This window comes from Polypterus senegalus, chromosome 12, assembly GCF_016835505.1.
Source record: "Polypterus senegalus isolate Bchr_013 chromosome 12, ASM1683550v1, whole genome shotgun sequence".
Classification (NCBI taxonomy): Eukaryota; Metazoa; Chordata; class Cladistia; order Polypteriformes; family Polypteridae; genus Polypterus; species Polypterus senegalus.
This window is the reverse complement of record NC_053165.1, coordinates 69,410,947-69,434,044: the sequence shown is the minus strand read 5'-3', so window position 1 is coordinate 69,434,044 and position 23,098 is coordinate 69,410,947. Positions and strand designations below refer to the sequence as shown.

The window sequence follows — 23,098 nt, the reverse complement described above, 5'->3', positions numbered from 1 at the left end:
GAAATTGCTAAATATATTACAGATATCTTAAAATGTAAACAGCTTTGGGCGGCACGGCGGCCAAGTGGGTAGTGCTGCTGCCTCGCAGTTAGGAGACCCGAGAGTTTGCATTTATTATCCCCGTGCCTGCATGGGTTTTCTCCCGCAGTCCAAAGACATGTAGGTTAGGTACATTGGCGATCCCAAATTGTCCCTAATGTGAGTGTGTGCATGCGCCCTGCGATGGGCTGGCTGGCGCCCTGCCCAGGGTTTGTTTCCTACCTTGCGCCCTGTGTTGGCTGCGATTGGCTCCAGCAGAGCCCCATGACCGTGTAGTTAGGATATAGCAGGCTGGATGATGGATAGATAAACAGCATTTAAAATGTCCAGTAACACTTGTTCCAACATAACAATATTCAATTGTGAATGCTTTGGAGAAAAGCATCTGATAAAATGTAAACTTAAATGCTTGCTGGGATTGGCCCCTGCTCTGGATAAGCAGGTTTATAAAATGGATGGACGGGTATGTGAAAAGCTGAACTACATTTAAAGTTATCTGCCATTCATGTTGAGATATTTCCAAATGTAAATTTGACCAGGCATACTTTTTGATGGAGACATATTCAACAGTGCCTTAGTTTGGCCCAGGTCACATGCAGAAAGCAAATCTACACTGAAGGCATTCTTGCCCTTGGTGCTGGTTTTACAAATTTGGTCTGAATGGATGCTGTTTTATGGAATTCTTGCTTTCTGTGAAAAATGGAGTAACAAAAGCATTTGGTTGCAGACAAATTTTAAGCAGTGATTGTAGTTTGAAATCATTTAATGCTACTTTAAAATGTCAGTTAGAACATAATGTATACAGGCAAATATCAAACACATGGGTGCAGTGCATAATGTAAAGCTGCTAAGAAGAAAATGGTAATAACAAGAAGAGTTCAAAAAAACAGTAAAAAGATCTATAGGCATTGCAAACATTTCTCAGTATCTTTCATATGAGTAACTACACAAACACACATTAAAGTTGATGTAACCAATACTTAAGTAATGTTTTCTGTAGCATTCTTCCTTGTAAATGAAAGGCATGTGGAATCAGACCATCGGCTTGCTTATGCTGTTTGGTTTTGTTTCCTGGTGGTTCCTGTTGCTAATAGAAAAGCTTCTTTTTACTTCCAGTATGAGATGCTGCCATTTCCTAATATTCTCTGCTGAGGCATGATCAGTAACTCAGGTGCCATGCTCTTAAAAGCAAGATGTACACACTGTTTTCCTTTCTGGCTTAACTATATCTTTGTTGCAGTCATTTACAGTAGATCTATCCATAAAAAGCATCATTCTACAGGTTGTATATTTTATTTTAGAGTTGAAGGGATTATTTAAGGATGCAAGCAGATCTATTTAGAGAGAAGGCATGAGACAGAAACAATGTAGTAACTGCCTTTCTTCAAATGTTTAGGAGTGAAAATTTGAAGATAAGTCAAATTCCTAAATTTTCAATTCTTATTAAGCAGTAGAAAGATTTCACGAAGTTGTTTAGCTTAGGTTTTATGTAAAATTCTAATACGTTGCATATGCAGTGCTCCTTCTTAAATAAGATGGCTACCATAGTCGTTATGCACATAGTCATAGTTGTTGGGTTTGTGTCTTCACCAGCCTATTTTACACGCAAAGAAGCCTGCGATGTCAAGAAATGTGACATGTAAAGCATAGTCGAATAAGCATGTTTCTAAATAAATCAAAAAACGAAAATGCAAGCAATGCTAATTATGCAGAGAATCTAACACATCACAAAGTGTTTGCCGGCCGGGATAGGTAACTTGTGTCAGTTTCTTGGATGCATCCCTTTTAAGAATGAAGAATTAGGGTAATTAGGCATAACCAATAAGGTGGCTGAACTAAGGCCTCCATCAGGTCATGAAATGCTGCTTCAGCAGAAGAGGACCTGTATAACCGGATTAGGTTGCCGGCTTTTCATTTCTGTGATTGTAGTGGCTCTAAGAAATGTGATTTATAAAACTTTGCTAGTGTTCCACCGGTCCTATTAGTTTTTGGTTTTGGTCAGTCAAGAACACAATTTGAACATTTGTGACTTGAAGTATCACCACATAATACAAATGTTTTGCCTAAGATATCCCAATGTGATATTTGGTCGCATTTATATGCATTGGTAGCATTTTTTTTACTTCTAGGTGGGATTTGTGCTCTTTCCAGAATGCAAGCTCCACTGTATGCTCACTAGGGTTGTAGTAGTCTGTTCACCAGATGCTGCAATATACCTTCTTTTTTGAGCTCAAAGTCAAAATCATGGTATTGTGAGTTATCTGAAAGAGAGCTAAAAGTTGTTTTCTACTTTGTTTGGTCATTCTAAACTTATCTACAACACTAGTAAGGGTAGTCATTGATCATTTTTTAACCTTAGTTGAATTCCTGGCGCCATTACAAAAATCTCCTTACTTTGTCACAGTTGGTCCTAACTTAGTTGGATTAGTCAATAGCTTGTAGAAATTTCAGTTCTCATCATCAAATAAGATGTAGTTCAATTTTCCTCCTTTCATTCCAAATCCTCGTTTGATTTTTCTTTATCCAAGACACGGGAGTTGTTATTAATTTCATGTGAAATTAGACACAAATTAGAATCTACAACCTCCAGATGCTTACACCTAAAAATTCATACTTTTTTTGTAATTCACTGTGGGTTCTAAGACAAATTTTAAATCTTTGGTTGGTCACCAACCCATGACAGAAGTCTACTTACTTTTCATTTCTGGAATGCAAAAGGGCCACATGTTACATTTATACTTTATTTCATTTGTTGCACTTCGACAACACAAAGTCTATGAAAAGCTAATTTATTATTTCAAAAGGGCCCTGCCAGTCTGCTTACTATGAGAGAGGAATACATTCTTTTTAATGGAAAGTGGTTACTTCTTTATTGCACAGTATAATGTTTCAGTATCAGTTCATCCATCCAAACCTAATTCTGAATAAAAATCTTTATATACAATTAAGAATGATTGGTTGATTCTGTTCCTACACATATGTAACTGCTTCCCTACATGGTTCAATAAGGTTGACAGTAAAGGAGTGAAAGTTCTGTTGCGTTTCAAATGCTTCATTACTCTACTTGAAATGCAGAAGACTAAGGAACATCTGATGTGCCAAAGGACCGTAGAATTTTAAGTACTTGTCTTCTAAGAAGTTTGTGTTTTTGTTCATATTAGGATAATTAAAGGCTTCAGAATGGGTCATTACTTTGTACAAAACCCTGCTGCTGATAATAGCTTTTTTGTTTCTGCTGTATATATCAAGTTTGCTGAAAGGAGGGTGGAGCAGCTCTACAAATCTTAAAACAGTGAGGGAAATACCCTTTTGTAGTCAGATTGTAGCTCCAGTCTTTCTAGGGTGGTTTACCTCAAGTCACATTCATAGACTCTGAGACGTTAGCAGGGCTGATTTGTTTTGTCGGTTTGCTGCTTCCTCAGCTCCAGAAGAATGCAGAGGTGGAGGTTTCGGAGGGGAGGGGGGATGATGGGGGGGTTACCTAACCTCGGATTCTCCCCCTGAGGCAAACCATCATATAAACAGTGAGGGGGGAAGGGAGAATAAACAAAAAATCAACAAAAGCCAGTTTCACAGAACTACTCATGAAGCACCTGGAAAGCTGGTATTTCTGTATAATTGGCTGCATTCACTAAGATGAAATGCAAACATCAACCTGGGATAGACTGGGCTCCCAGAACATTCAAGAAACTGAGTATAGAACACACACTTTGCAAAACAAATAGACAAATAAAATTACTATGTAAAAAGTGAAATTATCATTTTAAAAATTGTTGAGTTTTTAATGCTTAAAACAGGGATTGAATTGAGGATGACAGGCACTGTATATAATTTTTCAATTATGTGGGTTTTTGTTTGTGTTTTTACTTGCATCTGCTGGTAATAAGAAAGAGATGTGTCACTGAGAACTCTTCTGCCAATTAGTTTAATGAGTACAGAAACAAAAAAATCCTCAATTACATGCGTTCTCTTTAATTATGCAAAAGCCAATCACATTCTGAGCTGCAGAGGACATCTTAAATTGAGGATCTTGTCATGGAGAAAATAATAAAGGGAGTATGCTCTTCAGGAAAATTAGAGAGGTGGTCATTACAAGTCAGCATCATTGAATTAAAAAAGAAAAATATCCACATTTTGTATAGAGAAAGTTAAAAAAGGAATTTAATTTTAGGTAATTACATTTTATGTTTGTCAGGCTGCCTTACATGCAATTTTAGATGCCTCCTGACTGCTGTACACTACACTTTGCCACTTTATCAGCTTGGATGTATTTGTTTAAAAGAAGGTAATCAGAAGTAACACTCCTTGTTTCTTATTTTTTTTTTGTTTGCTGTGACCAACAGTCATCTACAGCATATACAGCTTGTTTTGGGAAAATATGACAGGGGACTGTGATGCTGTTTTGCAGCTCCAGAATGCGGGGTTCACATCCAAGCCCACTCATTTTTTGGTAAGTTCATACTGATTCTGTGTGGGTTTTCACTAGATGCCTTTGGCTTTCACTCATGATCCAAACATATGCATATTTAATTAATTGATTTCGCTAAACTGGTCTGTTATGAGTAGATGCAGGGATGCGACAAAGAGCTGAAACTAACTATCCATATAGTTTTTTGTTTCCCAATGCCTTGCACCCAGTAAAGCTGCGATAGGCACTGGCCCTTGCATCCTGAACCGGATTAAATGCATTCAGTGTTGATTAGATGTTATCCAAAGGACTGAATGAAGAGTTTCCAAAGTTGATGTTTTCTAGTAATAATAAACAGAAAGAAGAATCTTAAACAAATCTTTTAACCACTGATTGCTTCTGTGAAAACTACAACAGTTTTTTTTGTTTACTAAATCTCCGGCAGCAAAAAAAAAAAAAAAAATATAGGGAACAAGGAAATTGTGAACTTGTGCGTTTGTTAATAGAAAGCAGGGCTGTGGAGTCAGAGTTGGAGTCGAGGAGTTGGAGTCGGAGACAATTTTGGGTACCTGGTGTTGGGGTCGGAGTCGGCAAAAATATACCGACTCTGACTCCTAATAAATTTAAATTGTAATGAAAAAAAATACATCAAGTTCAAATGTCCCATTTCACAAACAATAGTCCTAATTAAGTACTTCTCTGATGTAAAAATAAAGTCCAGTGCCTTCTTGTGTGTGCTACTAGTAGTGTGAAGTTCAGCTGAGCTATTATACAACCTGACATTCACATACAGTATTGTAATTTGGATTATGGTACATTACAAAAAGTGTTTTCATTTTATTTCAGATATAAAGTGTTTAACAAGTTAATTTGCGAGTAAACAACTGTAATGATGTAGGTGGAGGCGTGTGCTATGGCCTGATGTGTGTTCAGGGGTTCTTGTCTTTGGTTTAAACTGGCCAATACGGTATAGAGTCAGCTTTCTAGCTAGTAGTTCTGTGGTTAAATGATGTGTATGTTGCCTTCTTTCAATCAATATGGAAAATACAGTAGAATATTAAATACAAAGGAGTCAGAGTCAGAAGTACCAGTAACTAAAGAATCAGAGTCAAATGATTTATCTACTGACTCTACAGCCCCCTACTTTCTATTAGAAGGTGTGGAGTTTGGACCAGAATAGCTGATTAAATTTTGTTTTCAGTGATCTATTGGATATCTGGCTTAGTCCTAAAGTCACCTAAGGTTACTAAAGCATTTAGTATGGCTCCCTCTTTGGCATTTTGGAATATTGCATTAGAATAAATTAGTTAAGATTAGATAACCTTTATTAATTCCAAAAGGAAATTCAGATACACACAATCATCTGAACAGAGCAGTGTTATCCATTGAGTAAAATTCTCATTGAGTCCTTTTTCTGTATTTATAATTTAGGAGACAAAAATGGGCTTAGGAGGTAAAAATGACCAAATATAAAAAAGAAAGAGCAAAATTAAGGTAACTTCCCTAAGTGAAATTGTACAATTGTTTATAGTCAGGGATATGGGGATTACAGCGCTGTCATATACGGTGCAGGTAGCACATCTGGATGGGGAAAACCGTCTGTTTCAAGGCACACATACACGTGTAACCACATTGACTAATACAGTTAGGTTAATCTGCATGCCTTTGGAACTTGAGAGAAAAATTGTAGTATCTAAAGAAAAACCAGCATGAATAGAGGGGAAATGTGGACACTCCACACAGAGACAGGGCTAGGATTAGAACTAAGTGTCCTACTGCTGATTGGCAACATGCACTTGAGTTTTTAAAATGTTTTTAGTCATTAATCTATGAATGGTAAGGTCTGAATTTTTTTTTCTTATAACATCTTTAATCACCAAACAACATACATAATTGTAACATTGTTATTTAGCTTCCTCATTACATTCAAAAATTAGAAATTTTGACAAGAAAAGGTGAGTCCTATTTGCCTGTGTTTTTCAAATTTTGAAACCACACTATTTGGTCATTTGTTCCCTGTATCTATGGTCCTCTGTGTGAACACCTAACATTTGTTTGATAACTACCCTTCACATGCTTCCATTTATATCCCAATGTTCTTACTGAAGAACTTAGTTTAAAACAATAACCAGGATGCACTACAATAAATCTTTTCATAATTAAAACAACTTCTACTGTGTCATCTCTCATTTGCTTAAACTGAAAAGGTTCAGCTCCTTCATCCATCCATCCATTATCCAACCCGCTATATCCTATCTACAGGGTCACAGGGGATTACTGGTGCCAATCCCAACCAACACAGGGCGCAAGGGACGAAACAAACATACACACACCAGGGACAATTTTAGGATCGCCAATGCAGCTAACCTGCATTTCTTTGGACTGTGGGAGGAAACCGGAGTACCCGGAGGAAACCCACACAAACACAGGTAGAACATGCAGTCAGCTTCTTCAGTCATTCTTCATAGGTCATACTTCACAGTCAGCCTAGTAACTTTAGTGCTGCTGTCTTTTTGTAATTTTGTAATTACAGTGATTCAAGAGACCCTTTCTGATGTTTAAACTGATTATAGGTATTTTATATGACCTTTGCATTGTAAACAAGTATTTGCCTATATGTAACTTGGTGATCTATGATTATGACAGTTCATGAAGTTGAATTTAACTAAGAGTCTATTAAAATAACTCACAGTTAGCAGTAAAATGATTACCCTCCCTTTCTGCAACAATGTAATTAAGTAATTCAGCATATCATAATGGCAATAACAATTATTCTAATACTATAATAGATTCAAGATTAGCCAATTATACAGGGTCATCAAAAAAGGTTTCTGGAATTTATGTTTATATATATATATATATATATATATATATGGATGTCTGTCCAGGATTTTAAATCACCTGTAGCTCGCAAACCGTTTGACTTATTGACCTGAAATTTGTTACACATATACTATGTGACGTCTATTATCCGCTTTCTGGGTGATGATTTTTATTCCTCTTTTTATTTTTATTTTATTTTATTGTAGAATCAACTCTCGGCAGCGCGCAGCAGGGCGGCCGTTCGGTGCATGCATATCGGCGCTGTTCTCATCTCTACCACCTTTGCCGTCACTTCCCCTACCTCTTCACATCTTAAATCATTCTTGAGGCAGACTGAAGAGTTAAGTGCCAGGTTAAGTGAAAAATTAAAGAAAACATACTAAGTAATTACAAGACAAACACTGACTTAATCAGTTTTAAAGTGAAAAGATGCCGACGAAAGAAGAGAAGAAGCAGGCCTCTAGGGTGGAGAAGAGAAGAGCTGCTCAGGAAGCAGCAAGCGCATCAACATCTGAGCAAATAAATGTTAAACATACAGAGAAAGAGGATGAAAACTAGAAATGCTCAAGTCAAGTGTATTTACTACTCATTATCATGATTGGCTCCTTCTCTTCAGCACTAGGTCACAATGAGAAGGTAGTCCGGTGGAAGGTTGGAAGACTGAGAACAGAATTAAAGGTAGGCATTCGGTGTGTCGTTTGATTGCTTTCTGCATTCAGTGCTTTACTTTTGCCCCAGCTGTCTCTAAACAGAGGGAGATACAGGTGATATGTGCAGAAGTACCACATGTTGTAAAGCAAGAAATATATATTAACATTACAACTATTTAAGGTATGATATTAGATGTTAAGAGCGTGTATACATTGCATCACATCACCAAATTCTGTTCAGTTTTTTATTGATACAGTAACTTTACCTCAATTTAAATTACTATGCTCCCTGATGGCAGTTTCCTTAAGCCGTTTTTTTTTTTTTTGTTAGTTTGGCTCTCACATATGTAACTAAACAAAATGTTATTTTTAGTTGGGTTATGAAACTGGTCAGAACATTCAATTTGTCTGTCAACAACAGAGCCAAACCACATATATACTGTATATTTATAGCAAGAGAAAAATTGCCAGTTACTTTGATTGGATGACCCTGTACACATTTCACATGCAGGCAGACCACAAGAGTGGTCACAGTCTGAAGAAATGGAGCTGCACAGCTACTTACAAAAGATCAGAGATTTCTGTGCTCTATATTTTTTTGCTGTAGGTGCTGAAATGACAAATTATGATTCACAATGTCAGTCACTTCTCAGAGTTCTGTTGTAAAGATCGCAAACAAAAAGTAATTAATATTAAACTGAAAGCACCATAAAGGAGTACAAATTTATGATCATATTTCCATGACATAAATCTTTTGCAGACAGGGACACCTGCTCTATCCAAGGTGATCCGTATGATTCTAAACAAGCATGTCTGCAGGGTCTCCTCCCAGGTGGTCTACTCTTTTAAAAGAGACTGCAATGGTTAAAACTTGTCTCAATTAAATGCTAACAGTCTTTGGTAAAAAGGGAGATTATCACTTGGCTTCTTACTCTTTAAATGTTTGTAGAAGAGTAGCGTACTTTTAGACCTCCTTGTAAATCCAGTATATGGCTGGGCTACATGGATCAATCATAGGCATAGCTGGATAGGGGTTTTGGGCCTATAATCTGTGACATTTTCAACTGATTTTTCACAGATTAATGATTCATGTACTTTGTCATCCACTTCTGAAATTAATTCCTGGGTACGTTTTGGTATCAATTTACTGATAATAAAAGAATCTTAACTACAGAATAAAAAAAATATTTGGGAGGAGATTTTTCTAACTTTAATTTAAATTATAGGTTTATTGACTTATTATTGTCATGTGTACCGGGTACAGTAAAATTTGTTTTTGCATGTACTCATCAATATGCATATTGATTAGCACATTGTCAGGATATAAAGACTAGAGCAATATATCATATTAAAACAGTAGATTCATTTCTACCAGCATACTCCCTTACATCCTAAACAGTGCATAGTAGTATTCATGAACACAGACAGTGCAATATCAAGCAGTGTTTTACTTGTAGGCTTGTAGATCAAGAATTATGGAATAGTGTGCTCTGGATAGATGTTAGGTGTTTTGCTGCAATAAAATGCTTCACCTTTAGCGGCCTTTTGGTTTGTTTTTAGGTCCTGAGGAGCTTGCTGTCATTTCATTCAATGTGAATTGACTAATGCATGATGGACTTGCACCTCACCCAAAGCTTGTTCTTGCCTTGTCTTCAAGACTGTTGTGGTAAGACACCAGCCCATGTAACTCTGAAGTGAACTAACTCATTGGACAGTGCATGGGCAGAACAGGGAATACTTCAACAGATTGTGAAGCACTTGGAGCAAGGCAGGAGTGAATTAACCTTGAAAGAGGCACCAGTTCATTGCACGGCAGATGTACTTGCAAGCCTACACATTCTGAAATTAGGTCAATTTAGAATTTCCAGTTACTCTAAATAATGTGTCTTTGAAGGTGAAACAAGAATAACCAGAAAAAAACCCTCCATAGAATATATATATGCACACCCAGTGCTGACAGTGACCAGGTCAAGGTGCTTGGTAATTGTTAGATACCAGTGCTAACCAATATGCCATTCTGTTCTAAAACTGATCATAATTTATTCCATTTTTGTAACATTAAATTGTGCAAAGTGATTTTTTATTCTTGTGATTTTTAGTTGATCATAGCAGTTAATTCCATAATTTAGATATACTGAACTCTGGGAACTAAGTGCTGTGCAATTTTCAGCAAATTTCTTTTAAGAACAGCCGTATTAAATTAGAAGATAAACAGCGATAATTTTAGAAAACATGCTTTGATCAACATAATGAAAAGATTAAAGGAAACCAATATTTCAGTGAAGGCAGGTTTGGCTTCATAAAATGATTTGTGGCAGTGGTTCTATCCTTAAACAAAAAAAGCACACACACTCATATTACATTCCCCTTTATTCCTCTTTCTTGAATGTTTCATTCATTATGCATTAGATTTGACTTCGCAGTGATACCCTTGGCCATTTTCCTTTGTTGATTTTGGTCTGAGTAATCTGATTTTATCTGTGTATTTCTTTTTTATCTGTAAATAAATTCTTTACATTTATATAGCGCTTTTCTCACTACTCAAAGCGCTCAGCAATTGTAAGTTAAGGGCCTTGCTCAAGAGCCCAACAGAGCAGAGTCCCTATTGGCATTTATGGGATTCGAACCGGCAACCTTCCGATTGCCAGTCCCAGCCTCAGAGCCACCACTCCGCACTATAAAAAAAGCATCAAATTCTTAAACTCATATATTCAAATTTTGAATGTCAAGCATGTGAAATCTGTCAATTAGTGGCGGGTGTAAGGCAGGAATCAATCTTGGATGGAGCGTGTGTCCATTGTAAAACCATGGAAGCACACACTCAGCCCGTTTAGGATCAGGAAAAACTAGACAACCTGGTGACAAAGGAGGAACTTGCACACTTCACAGGGACAGTGACCAGGTTGCATTTCAAATTCAATCTGCTGGCTTTCTGATGTACCAGACTGGGTCTTTTTTATTGAAGATATTATATCTTGCAGTTGTCAGTATGGACATGCATGTTCCTGTGTTGCTAATACATGTCACAAGGATAGGGTCAGAAGGCTATAGACATCAACTGGCTTATACACCTTTTTATCTGATTTATGCTTATGGATCAATAGTTAGATTTTGATGGCTTACCATGTCCAGTCATCTCAAGAACAAAATATTTTTAAATCTTCAGGTCAAAAAGGAGCATTTTTGATAAAAATGTATATGTGAATCAGTCAGTGGCATTTTATTTTATATAGTGTCATCCACATCTAAAAATAACATCTTACTTGATATAGAACACTAATATAAAATGGACAACCAGTTGCTGTCTTTGGCTCTCGTCCCACTCATATGAGTTTCTAAATCATGTCAAAAACTATTGCCGCCCGCAGAGTTCATCCTTTGCTCCCACAGAGTTCCTCCTTTAAAACAAAACTAAAAACAGGGTGGTTGTGATTTACCTGTACTCGTTTTGCCCCTGAAGGTACAAAAAACCTACTACCAGGTTATCTTCAACAGTAACTGTGGCACTGCGGAACAGTAGACAGTAAAGGAGAGCATATTAAAGATAACCAAAAGAGAAAAACAAAAACATTATGAAAAGTGTTGTCAGACTGCCAAGATCCCTGAAATACCCTGGAGTCAGGAAACATAAAGCACAGAAAACAGAGATACTGTAACATTTGCAGTTCTCTGATGAGATAATGGCTTCATTTTCTCTGAAAGTACACTTCTGAAGTCTTGGCAATTTTACACTCCTAGGATGAAGACATATTCATTTTTTTATTCAGTTCAATGTGCCTGAAATCAAATATTCACAAGATGGGTGGCACAGTGGTTAGCAATACACCAGAGCCTTTGGTTTAAATTCCAGCCAAAACACTTGCACTGTGAAGTCTACATGTTCTTCTGGTGATTGAAAGGGTTTTTCTCTAGGTGTTATGATCTTGTTTCAAAAGTCAGAAGACATCCATATTATTTTAACTGATGTCTCTAAATTAGTCCAGTATGAGTAGGTATGTGCTGGAATGTGCCCTACAGTGGTCCAGGGGTGACTGCTACCTTGCTTCTAAAGATGAAAAGACAATCTCCAGTTCTATATATATTTGAAATATAATAAGTAGTTTTGAAATATGAATGGGTGACAATGAAATTCTGCCTTAAAATGGTAAAGTAATTACAGAGATACAGAAGGAAATGAAAACATGATCCACCCATGGGTTTACAAACCCACATTATTCAGCCGAAGGTCTCAGGACTGTCCCATCAACACTGTGCTCAATGCAGGCTGGAGTAGCAGTCCATGATATAGTACACACATTTACCGTAATGGAGACTGCACCTCTACCTGACCCAGTCTCTAAATATTAGAAGATCTTGTATCCAATTTTACAACCCACTTATTTTGTTATAGGATTATGGAGAAGAAAATCCCATCTCATGAGATTTGGGTACTGTAATAAGTTTATATGTTTAATATGTCACTGTGCTCTGTACAAAAAATATTTTGTAAATCTGCTTCTTCTCACATGTACAGTTAACACAAAGCCAAATTTAGCACATAGGGGCTCATCATTTAGAACTGCTAGGGAAGCATTTTAAGACAAGTTAAGAACAAGTGCAAATGAGCAACGTGCACTATTTCTGTGTGTTAGAGTCAGCATGAAGTTGTATCCTCTCTTTGTCTTGTTTGGAATTGTATTATTCATCTAAGTGGGGGCCTGCACATGGAGAAAGAGTATAAAGCCTTAGAACATTGCTCGGCACACCTTTGAAACTGACGGATGGATGGGAGATAACGTCATCCAATCCTGGAAATCCTTCCAGCGCAGTGACGAAAATGACAGACTGTATACATCGAGCACCCACTTCGGTAATGGTCTTGTCATGGCTTCCTTTATCTGTTTTGTCACATAAATCATCATTAAAGAAAGCTAAGTTATTTCTCCTATGTGATTTCTTACCGCCGTATCACTAAGGGAGGGGTATCGCCTTTTAATATCATATCTATATAATTTTGGGTTATGTAACATGCCACAATTACAAAAGAACTTATTCCAACCAGGGAGCTAGTGCTCCCTGCTGGATAGAGGTTCACAGCAGGAACCAACCCTATGTTAGACCAGGCATACATATGCACCCATAGTTATTCATACCAGTCTAATGTAGGGCTGCTAGTTAACATAATCAGAGTTAAATATCACAATAACTTTGACTAAATGAGCCAGTTTAATGTGACCAGGATAAACCCACATAGACAGAGAGAAAAGGCAACCTAATCGGACTGAAATATTAAAACTGTGTACTGTAGTCTAAATAAGCTAGGCTGATATATCCACAAGGAGAACCAACCTAATCAGGGTTAAATATTAAAACAAATCTTACTTTGCTGAAACCAGCGTCATCCAATTTGGGGCCACATGGTGCCAGAGTGAATCCCAATAGTACTGGGTACAAGATGGGAACCACCATGGACAGGGTCCCAGTCCATCATGGGGCACACTCTCCCTCACTCTCATCCTCACAGAGGCCAAAATTTATAATCACAATTTGACGTAACCCACATGTCTTTAGTGATGTAGAAGGAAAACTGAAAAACCCACTCAAAATTCCCATATGGACAATAATTGGACAAATTCCAACCCTGGATATGAATCCATGAGTCAACACTAGTAACCACTGCACCACTGTGTTAAAACATCAATAAATATTAAAAAAAGGTTTTGACTTTATAAGCCAGGCTAATATATTCCGAGAAAACCCCACACAGATACAGGGAAACATATCAACAGCACAGAGACCGGCCAGAAATCCCTCTGGAGCTGTGTGGCAATAGCCCAAACCCTCTTGTTATTTTGTACAACTAACTTTATTGGTTTCCAGGCTCCCTCTACTGCACATATATAGTAGGATGGTGACTTCATCATTGTGATAGACATTCAGTATGAATTGGTACATAAAGTTAATTCTTGTCAAGTTAGCATGTTCTTTATATGTATGACATAATCAAATCAAGGAAAAATACTGTGATGTATTGAATACTCTGGCTGACTCATTGCAACTTAGTAAAGCTCTGTCAGACGCACTATTGCTTGATTCTTCATACAGCTTTTCCCTGTTTTATTCTCCCTGCTAGGACTTTGTCTGTCCTTATTAAGATCTGTCTCCAATCACTTTATTGTAGCTATTTACCTTTTGCAGAGATGACAGTCAAGCTATGTGGTTTCAGTCCAAGTATGGTACCAGAGATCCTTGTAAGCCAGAACATACCATAGGAAGACTACATGATTTAAACACAAAAAGGTGAGCCTCTTCAATAACATCTGCAAATCAAGTTATGTGGAACTACAGTATATGAATTCCTCAATAGACCATACTGAATTTAATCAACCTGAGATACTGCTGACCTGCCCCTAACTCAGAAAGTGATTTCAGGTCTTGGCCTGGAAGTGATCTTAGCGTCAGGTTTAAACGTTGTAGGAGAGAAAGATCAGAGAAATTAGTCATTAATGGAAATGTTATCATACAAGTTACACAAAGCATTCTGTCTCACCTAGAACATCTCAAAATTGCTCTGTCACTGTCTCTGTCTTCTAAACAGATTCTAAACATCTCTCTAATTCACCCAGTCCAAATGTTGTGGACATCAGATTCATTTTCCCTATAAAGTTGAGGTTTTCAAACTCTTTCATAGAATTATTTCCAGGACAAAGCAATGAAATATTCAGGTGCATTCTCCTTTGTGAAGGAGCCTTGTGCATTAGCTTGTGCTGGCTGACACAGTGGTACACTAGTTAATGCTTCTGCTACATGGATCTACTGTCCTGGATTTTAATTATATGCCCCGCCAATGTTTGCGATAGATAGATAGATAGGTAGATAGATAGATAGATAGATACTTTATTAATCCCAAGGGGAAATTCCCATTGTGTGAAATTTACATGCTCTCCCTGTGTCTACATGTGTTTTTTTCAGGGAGTTTAGTTTTTCTCCCATTTTAAAAGATGTGCTGGTTACGTTGTTGACGATTTTAAATTTTCCCAGTGTGATTGGGCCCTATGGCAGAATGGTGCCTGGCTGGTGGTGTTTCCATTACCATCCCCTCACAAGCTTGAAACAGAGTAAGCAGGTTGGAGACAATTACTAATAAGAGTGTACTATTATTGTGGGTCAGATGTTCTCATTATGTTATTTTAGGCACCACTTAAGTAATAAATAACTGGCTTCTTATATTTAAACAAAGTCTTAGTATTTAAAATATGGGATCTTCTTACAGTTGCATAATTGTTTATTTTCCTTTGACAAAAAATTAAAGTGTTTCCAGGGTTGACTTTCTACTTTTATCTGCCAGAACAAGCTCTAAGTATTTTACAGCCCTGAACTGGAAAAAAAAAAAGTTAACAAGGGTGGGTTGGGATACCCAAAGTAGTAAAGGAACTGATTGAGACCCATCATTTTTCTTGTCATTCTGTATATTTAAGTACTGATTCACAAAGTGCATTCAGTTGTATTTTGTGTATCTTTCACACATAGTAGAGTTTTTTTCATTTTCTGAGAGTATTACCCATTTGTTTTGTGCTCTGGAACAGATTTGTACCTCATGGTCCTTCCCTGGGCGCAGTGGTAGCACTGCTGTTTCGCAGTAAGGAGACCTGGGTTCGCGTCCCGGGATCTTCCTGCGTGGACTATGCATGTTCTCCCCGTATTTGCGTGGGTTTCCTCCGTCCAAAGACATGCAAGTTAGGTGCATTGGCGGTCCTAAATTGTTCCTAGTGTGTGCTTGGTGTGTGTTTGCCCTGCGATAGGCTGGTGCCCTCCTGCGGTGGGATTTGTTCCTGCCTTGCGCCCTGTGCTGGAAAAGATTGGCTTCTGTGACCAATCTGGTCTGGGATGGATGGATGGGTAATGACTGACTGACTGGTCCTTCCTTTCTCTCTCATTTACTTCAAAACATTGTATTAACACAGATACTTAACCTTATTAAGCATATACACAGGTAAAAATGGAAGTACGTGGTTTGGAGAGCTGGTTGTCCCTTAGTCGTTTGCACCTCGTTATCAACTTGTCAAGAAAACAAACAATTAAAACCTTCATGCAGATATTTAAAACTAAAATAGGCAAGTAAGGGTTCTGAGTCATTACAAATGAGTTAAAATAAAAATGCTTTACTGGTAAATGAATGTGTTCTAATTATAAATTTGGTTACAATTTGTTTTGCAACCACTGATCTCGAGGACTGGAGTCGAGTGTGCATCTCCGAGTGGGAATTCCGTTGTTAGCTGGCTCCAGTACTGGTAATAATGCACTAGGTGGCGCACAAGCTCCACCTGTGACACAGGACTCAGCGACTTATAGAAAATACCCTCGCGCCAGTTCAAGTGATCACATTAGAAGCCAGACAGAACTTTTTAAACAAGTGACAGCAGGTGGGATGTGCCAAATCTTGTTAAAAAATATTCTATAAGGCGGCCAAAAGCTGAACTAACAAGGTAACTAAAAGATATGTTGGTAAATTTGTAAAACTATCCACTGTTTCCCCTAATTCTGATAATTCTTTTTTTTTAATTCTTTGCAACATCTATTAGATCAGCTTTTTTAAATGTGTCAACACTTAAATGCCAACCTTCTTTTACATGTAAACACCAGATTTGGCTGCAGATGTGCTAAGCCATTTAATTTTTTTAAGTAATATATTTTAATATATTAATAATAATGTTTGTTTATAAGAACAAGTATTAGTGATTTTAACTTGCTGCCTCGGCCTTATTATAAAACAATGTAATAGAACAGAGTAACTGTCATATCCTAAAATGATGATGAGTATGATATGTTAGGAGTGAAACAGATATGTAATGAACAACTGGACATTGAAACTCGCCAAAACAATTGATTGAGACACATACGTGATAGGGAGCAACACTGAAAAACAAATTGCTTCACAATTCACACATTTCTCAGGCAGGGGCCATAACAGTCTGGCATTTTCGGAACATTTCAGAGAAATAAATGTTATATTTTTAAATTTTTTTTCCTTATCATGGAATGTATTAGTATCATCATGTGTCACACTTTCACCCATGCCGTATTTGATATCTACACAGAAAAATAACACGAGTTTTAGAAGAATTCACCGATTACTACAAAAATGAATCCTGCCCTCTCTTAGGGTCAAAGTAACAACCCCTGTATTTTATAGGGCAAATGGCTACAATGGAATACCATCCCAATACCCTTTACAGCTACAGAGGCAAAAATCAATTGTTTGACTTTTTTTAAAGTTACACGTGTTTCTGATTACACACTGCGTGAGAGGCACAACTTTGGCACTAAAGTTTGGCACTTTATCCATTAGATCCCATTGCTAACCTCCAAACCAACGTGTTCATATGCTGGCTGAGGAAAGCCTAAAACAGCACCCTAAACTGGGTTGAGTATAAAAATAGGGATATGATGATAAACAGTATAACAAATAAAACATGAAACTGAAATAATTTGACCGGATAAATTCAGATGCAGAGATGGTTTATCAATTATTTTTGGTAGTTGATGATTTGTAGAACGTGTCACGCACTGATCAGAAATAAAATAATGAATACATTCCTTTCAATAAAGTAGCCTTACCAGTATATATTCTAAGAATTTGTTGTGTGTGTAGGGTTATTTCCTTCAATACGCGATTTGGGCAAATAAATGTGACACTGCGCAAAGTCCGGAAACTGTTAGAAACAAGGATTTGACAGAATACTCCAAAGAGTTCGTATCGAAAAGTAGCAGACGACGGGCAGGCAATGGGACAACACGGTTTTGCGTGCGCATGCGTTGACCCGCCCCTTTCAAGAGTTCACTGGGCTGCAAGTGTCTTTCTGCCTGCGTCATTTCACGCCGGGATTTGTCGTACAAGGTCGTCAAGTGCAGAATAAGGCACAGAGAGAGTGTTCTTGGAACTCCATAGGAACTTACTTCATCTGCCATGGCCAGAGGCAGTCGTAGTAGACCTTCTGCTTCTTATAGGTGAGTTGTTCTGTTCACGTGGGTATTCGAGTACTTTTGGTGCCCCCCGTAGCAGTGAAGTACAGAATGTGTCCCCCTCCTCTGCTGGGAGCCATAATTACCGCAAGTGCGTGTTGAGCAGAGGTCGCAGAGATTCGACCCTTGTAAGCAGGCTAACCGTTACAACGCTTCAGCGACTTTTCTGGAAGTTCAAGAGAAAATGCAGTCATCGGTTTAACGGTGTTCTGCATCCTGAATGATTTTCTAAAGTGTACTGTTTGTGGCAACATGAATTGGCAAGGTTAACAGCTAGACGTTCTTGCTGTACATTATAGCTTATTCATGTGTTTACTAACGTATGACAGAACTTTATAAATTATTATGTAATCATTCTAGGAGTCCATATTAGAAGATTTGGATTATTTTTTTAATTCTTAACTTACAGATGTAAAACATTCAGTTTACACAGTCGTTATTAATCAGAATGTGTTTTGTAGTCTTTTACAGTTTAATACCAAACTGATAAAGACATTTGTTAGCAGAAAGGAGTCTGTTGTACTTTCTGACACCATACCACAAGAATAAAGAGTAACTGCACTTTGGAAATAGGAGAAAGCCTTAATTTAAGATTAATCTATTACAGTCTGTTTCAGAGTGTTCATGATGGAAACATTTCTAGTAAGCATTACTAAATATGGATTACCAGTTTTCGTTGAAATATTTCACTTAGGGAAGGCCACTGACACTGTGACAATAACAACCCTATAAAAGTACTTTAGGTGTACGGTTGCTGTTAGAACTAAGCAGCACCAATCGGATTACCTTGGTATTGGTTTCTAGATTATCCTCTGTGTTGGAGGAATCTAGATGAAGTGTAAAGTGATTTGTTACTTTAATTTAAGCACTGTTGCCTTTTCAGACATTTGTCATCTACAGTATCTGTTAAAATCAGTTGGTTGTAGAGGCTATTAAAATCACAGATCTTTATTCATGTAGTAAACCTTACAGAAAAAAATGGTGCAGGTTTCACTTTCTAGTACAACATGTGTGATTAATAAATATCACTTTATTTGTCCCCAGGAGAAATTTGTTTTTTTTTACAGAGGCTGCATATTGTGACTGACAACAAGCTCCCTCTCAAATATACAACAGAATGACTAAAAAGAAAGAACATTTCTGACTTGGTTACATATAAAAAGTGCATTCATAGTGAGGCATTATAAAGGCATATTGCCGTTACCATAAAGGAACCTGAGTTGTGTTTCAGCGGAATAGTTTGTTGAATGAAAGTCTCCAGTGATAGAGAGTAGATGAGCAGCATTGTTCATATTGTAAATACAATATAAGTGAGTTCCATTAACAGGCTGCAGGGAGTTAGAGCTCACCCTATTGGTACTACTCACCAGGTGGTGGCACATTCTATGGCACACTCACAATTCACCCTCTTTCGATATCAGAGTAATGTAGACATAAATTAACTTAACCTGCATGTTTTTGAATGTGGGAAGACACCTAATTCTCTGCAGAAAACTCAGAGACTGGGACTTAAACCCAGGTTTGTAGAACTGTGAAGAAACAGCACTAACTTCTAAACCACTATACTGCTTCATCTATGTCTTCGATTAGAAATGATGGTTAATATATTGTAAATGGTATGTAGTTTTGTGACAAGACAGATTCTTTTTTCTTAACACTAGTGCTAGATTTTGCTATGTACTGTATTTAAAAAGAAAAAATCAATTATTTTCTGTAGCACAGGTCACAAAATCTTGAATATATCACTCTATGATGGTAAGATCACAGCAGACCACAATATGCAGAATTCTTTAATTCCCGATTTGAAGAATAGGCTTTTACTGACGATCATTCAGATTTCTTTTAGTACTGTATGTGATTCACCAGCAGTTCTTCTGCTTGCTATTTTTCCAAATGTGGGTATCTGTTTAATGTGTAGAAGGAATAGAATAGCAGGAAAGGTTCCAGAAAATGAACGGCATCTCAAACAAGCCATCTTTTATGCAGCATAATTTCATTGCAGGCACTTGACAAACCACATACCATTTTTTTGAAATTCAGCTTACTCTTTCCAGTGCTGGACATCTCAGTAAGTATGCACAAAGGCACTTTGGTTTCTATGACAAACTGGCATATCATATCCTGGTTGCATTGTGCTGTTTGAGAAGAACTATTTGCCGAGCTGAGATAATGGATCACCTAATGCATATCTTGTGTTTTCCCCCTAGCCACTCTGCTCCTTCTCCACCCACTGTTCAGCCAGCACATGCACCTCCATCTGCTGTGGCTGCGGCCTCCTCTCAGCCAAAACAGCCAGGCCTCATGGCACAGATGGCCACCACGGCAGCTGGTGTGGCCGTAGGATCAGCAGTGGGCCATGTTGTTGGCGGTGCTTTGACTGGAGCCTTCAGTGGCAGTAGTACCTCCGATCCAGTGAAATCCGGGGCACCCCAGGTAAATCAGTCTGGTCATATAAGCTTTGTTTTTAAATGAATATACTGTAAATCAGCCACAACCTGTATGTGCAACTTTTGTTAACTACATTTTGATTACATTTAATTAATTATCGCCACATTTATTATGTTTTTTTATTCGTCAGATTTGTTGTTTTACTACATTTGGAGAAGTTTAAACACTCTGGGTCTGTGCCCAGTGAGATGTCTTCTATGAGAACAACTAAAGATTAAGTAAAACGTGGCAGGTGAAATTTAGACCACTGTAGTGTAGAATTTAAGAAGTTGCATTTTAATAACCACAGGAAGTGCAGTCATGTACCTTAATCATGTGCAGAAGAATGTGTGGGTGGGAAGGTTCACCAGCATAATCCATTATCACTCCTGTGTGCTTCATTTGGAATATATTAGTGCTTGAAACAAATTCATTGAAATTAATAAAAAGTTCAACTAAGATGAGTGTTTATTAAAAAATGAATGGTGGATTGTTTTGTTTTTTTCCTGTGATAAATTAGCTTTTCTCATTTGGTTCTTTACCATTTTCTTATTACTTTTAATGTGACATGATGGATACTTCTCTTTTTTAACTCTTTTTAATCTCTTAGGATGTGCCCAGGCAGCCTGCTTATCAGCAACCCCCAAACCCTTGCCACTTAGAAGTAAAACAGTTCTTGGATTGTGCCACCAACCAGAATGATCTTTATCTCTGTGAGGGATTCAGTGAAGCACTTAAGCAATGCAAATACACCCATGGTAAACCTTTACTTCTCAAAAGTGTCTTTTATTCCCCTCTAATCTCGCGTAAAGAGGCTAAGCTTTAAATTGTTCCTGTTGCATTTATTTCGTAACCTATATGGTATACTACATAATGAAATATAAGATGATGTAACTTTTGTATTAACTGGTCAACTGTGTAGTGAACTACTCCTTGTATATTCCTTTGTTGAATTTGAAAGCCATTCTTAGTTGTCCAGTATTTCATTTTGAGGATTAAAAAGTTCAGATTTTTCTCTGTTATAGTTAATGTGCCAGATATGATCTTTAATAAAGAGTTTTTTTTTTTTTTTAATTAATGTGACATTAAATAATTTGAATTCCAAATACGAAAATTAAGTAGCACAGCATACAATATTTGACAAACCGTTTTGGAAGCTTTGTGAAAGGAAACGGTTATGGAAATGTTACTAATGTTTGCAGTAGGATGCCTTGTCTACATTAATATTTACCTGTCTCCTGACTACTCACTTTTGTTAACCCCTCATTGTTTGTCTCTGCAGGTTTGTCGTCTGTCATGATGTGAGAGTAAATTCAGCAATGGTGAAAGGAAAATGAATGTAATCTGAAACTGGCTTACCATAATGTTAGATTTTAGCAACATCATCTTCCCTTTTTCTGGTAGCTTTATTTCAATTGCTTTTTGTACAGGAAGTTATAAATTATATGAACTGGATAGTAAAAGTGTTTATTGCAGTTGTACCTTTTATGTGTGTACATTAACTTCTGGCTTTTAGAAAATTATAATTTAAACAAATCTGCCCTAATTGTTTGTGTTCTTATTTATGTTGATTATATCCACACTTGTGTAGTTGTCATGGTTTCAGTATATATATTCTAACTTCAGTAGACTAGCTGTAATGTGCAATAATACTGCAGAACAACAGACTTAAAGAATGTTTGCGGCAAAATATTTTAATTGTAGTGCTATCTAGAAAAGGTTATGTTGACTGGTTAGTATAATAAAAGTAATATGGAATCCTAATTTTGAAAATTATAGTTTTATCATTTTTTCTATGTGCGCTTAAAGCAGGTTGCTGGTGACAGCTGGGAGATGAACTAAAGAGTCCTAATTTCTACAGACCTGGGCTGCTTCATGTATTTATTAATTGAACCTTATGATCAATGAATTACTTTTAAAACTGTAATATACAGGAGTGGAGGTTGATTTGTTTTCAGTCCTATTTTTTGTAAAAATTGATCTCTTTGTATGGAATGATTACAATAAAATCAATAAAATTAAAATAAACTAATATAAATCTTGGATTAATAAATTGATACTATCCACTGAGCTACGTTTGGAAAGACTTTATATCAAAAAGGACTTTATTGTATATTTGCAATACACAAATATGTCAGAACAGTATTCATTAACAATTAAAGTTAATACATTTAAACAAATTGGTCGGGTCTTATGTTGAAATGCTGACCAAACTGAATTGAATTGCATGACACTGAAAACCTTGACTAAGCTGGACTGCTACATTTTATTCTGGTGATGGGTCAAACAAACCAAAGTATGACATACTGCTGGTGCAGATTAGGGTTATAAGGACAGACTGGAAGGAATGTTCAGGGGCACTGGGCTGTGGAATGGACTGCCACTCGGTCTGTAAGGAATTTTATTACCAGTTCTAAAGTGTCAGGTTGAGTGAAGTAAAACATGAATGGGAATTGTAAGGGGTTGAACACCAAGATGTGCTGTAGGAAAAGAAAACAAAAAGCACACAACATACTTAAATGGAAAATGTATCTATGTACTGTATGGGTGTATGTTTATGCAATTGTACAAAATTAAATTTTTAACCTTTCGTTGGGATGGTACTCAATATGGAAAAGGTGATATATAGTAAAGTGCTTTTATATTATATATTGCAATACCACACTCCTTGGAATCCTTTTTATTCAATTGTTAAATTGTTACAAATGAACAAGTAAAAAATGTTTATCAATGGGTAAATGCAGCTTAA

The 23,098-nt window shown here is 37.0% G+C and overlaps 1 protein-coding gene across 1 annotated transcript; it reads left to right on the top strand.

Annotated features, from left to right (window-relative positions):
• The first annotated feature begins 17,757 nt into the window (after positions 1–17,757).
• Positions 17,758–22,288, top strand: chchd10 (coiled-coil-helix-coiled-coil-helix domain containing 10). The gene is made up of 4 exons (XM_039772109.1): positions 17,758–17,907; positions 20,130–20,355; positions 20,960–21,107; positions 21,632–22,288. Exons 1-4 carry the CDS (start codon positions 17,867–17,869, stop codon positions 21,652–21,654), a joined length of 438 nt encoding a protein of 145 aa, XP_039628043.1. The 5' UTR covers positions 17,758–17,866; the 3' UTR covers positions 21,655–22,288.
• The last annotated feature ends 810 nt before the right edge of the window (positions 22,289–23,098 follow it).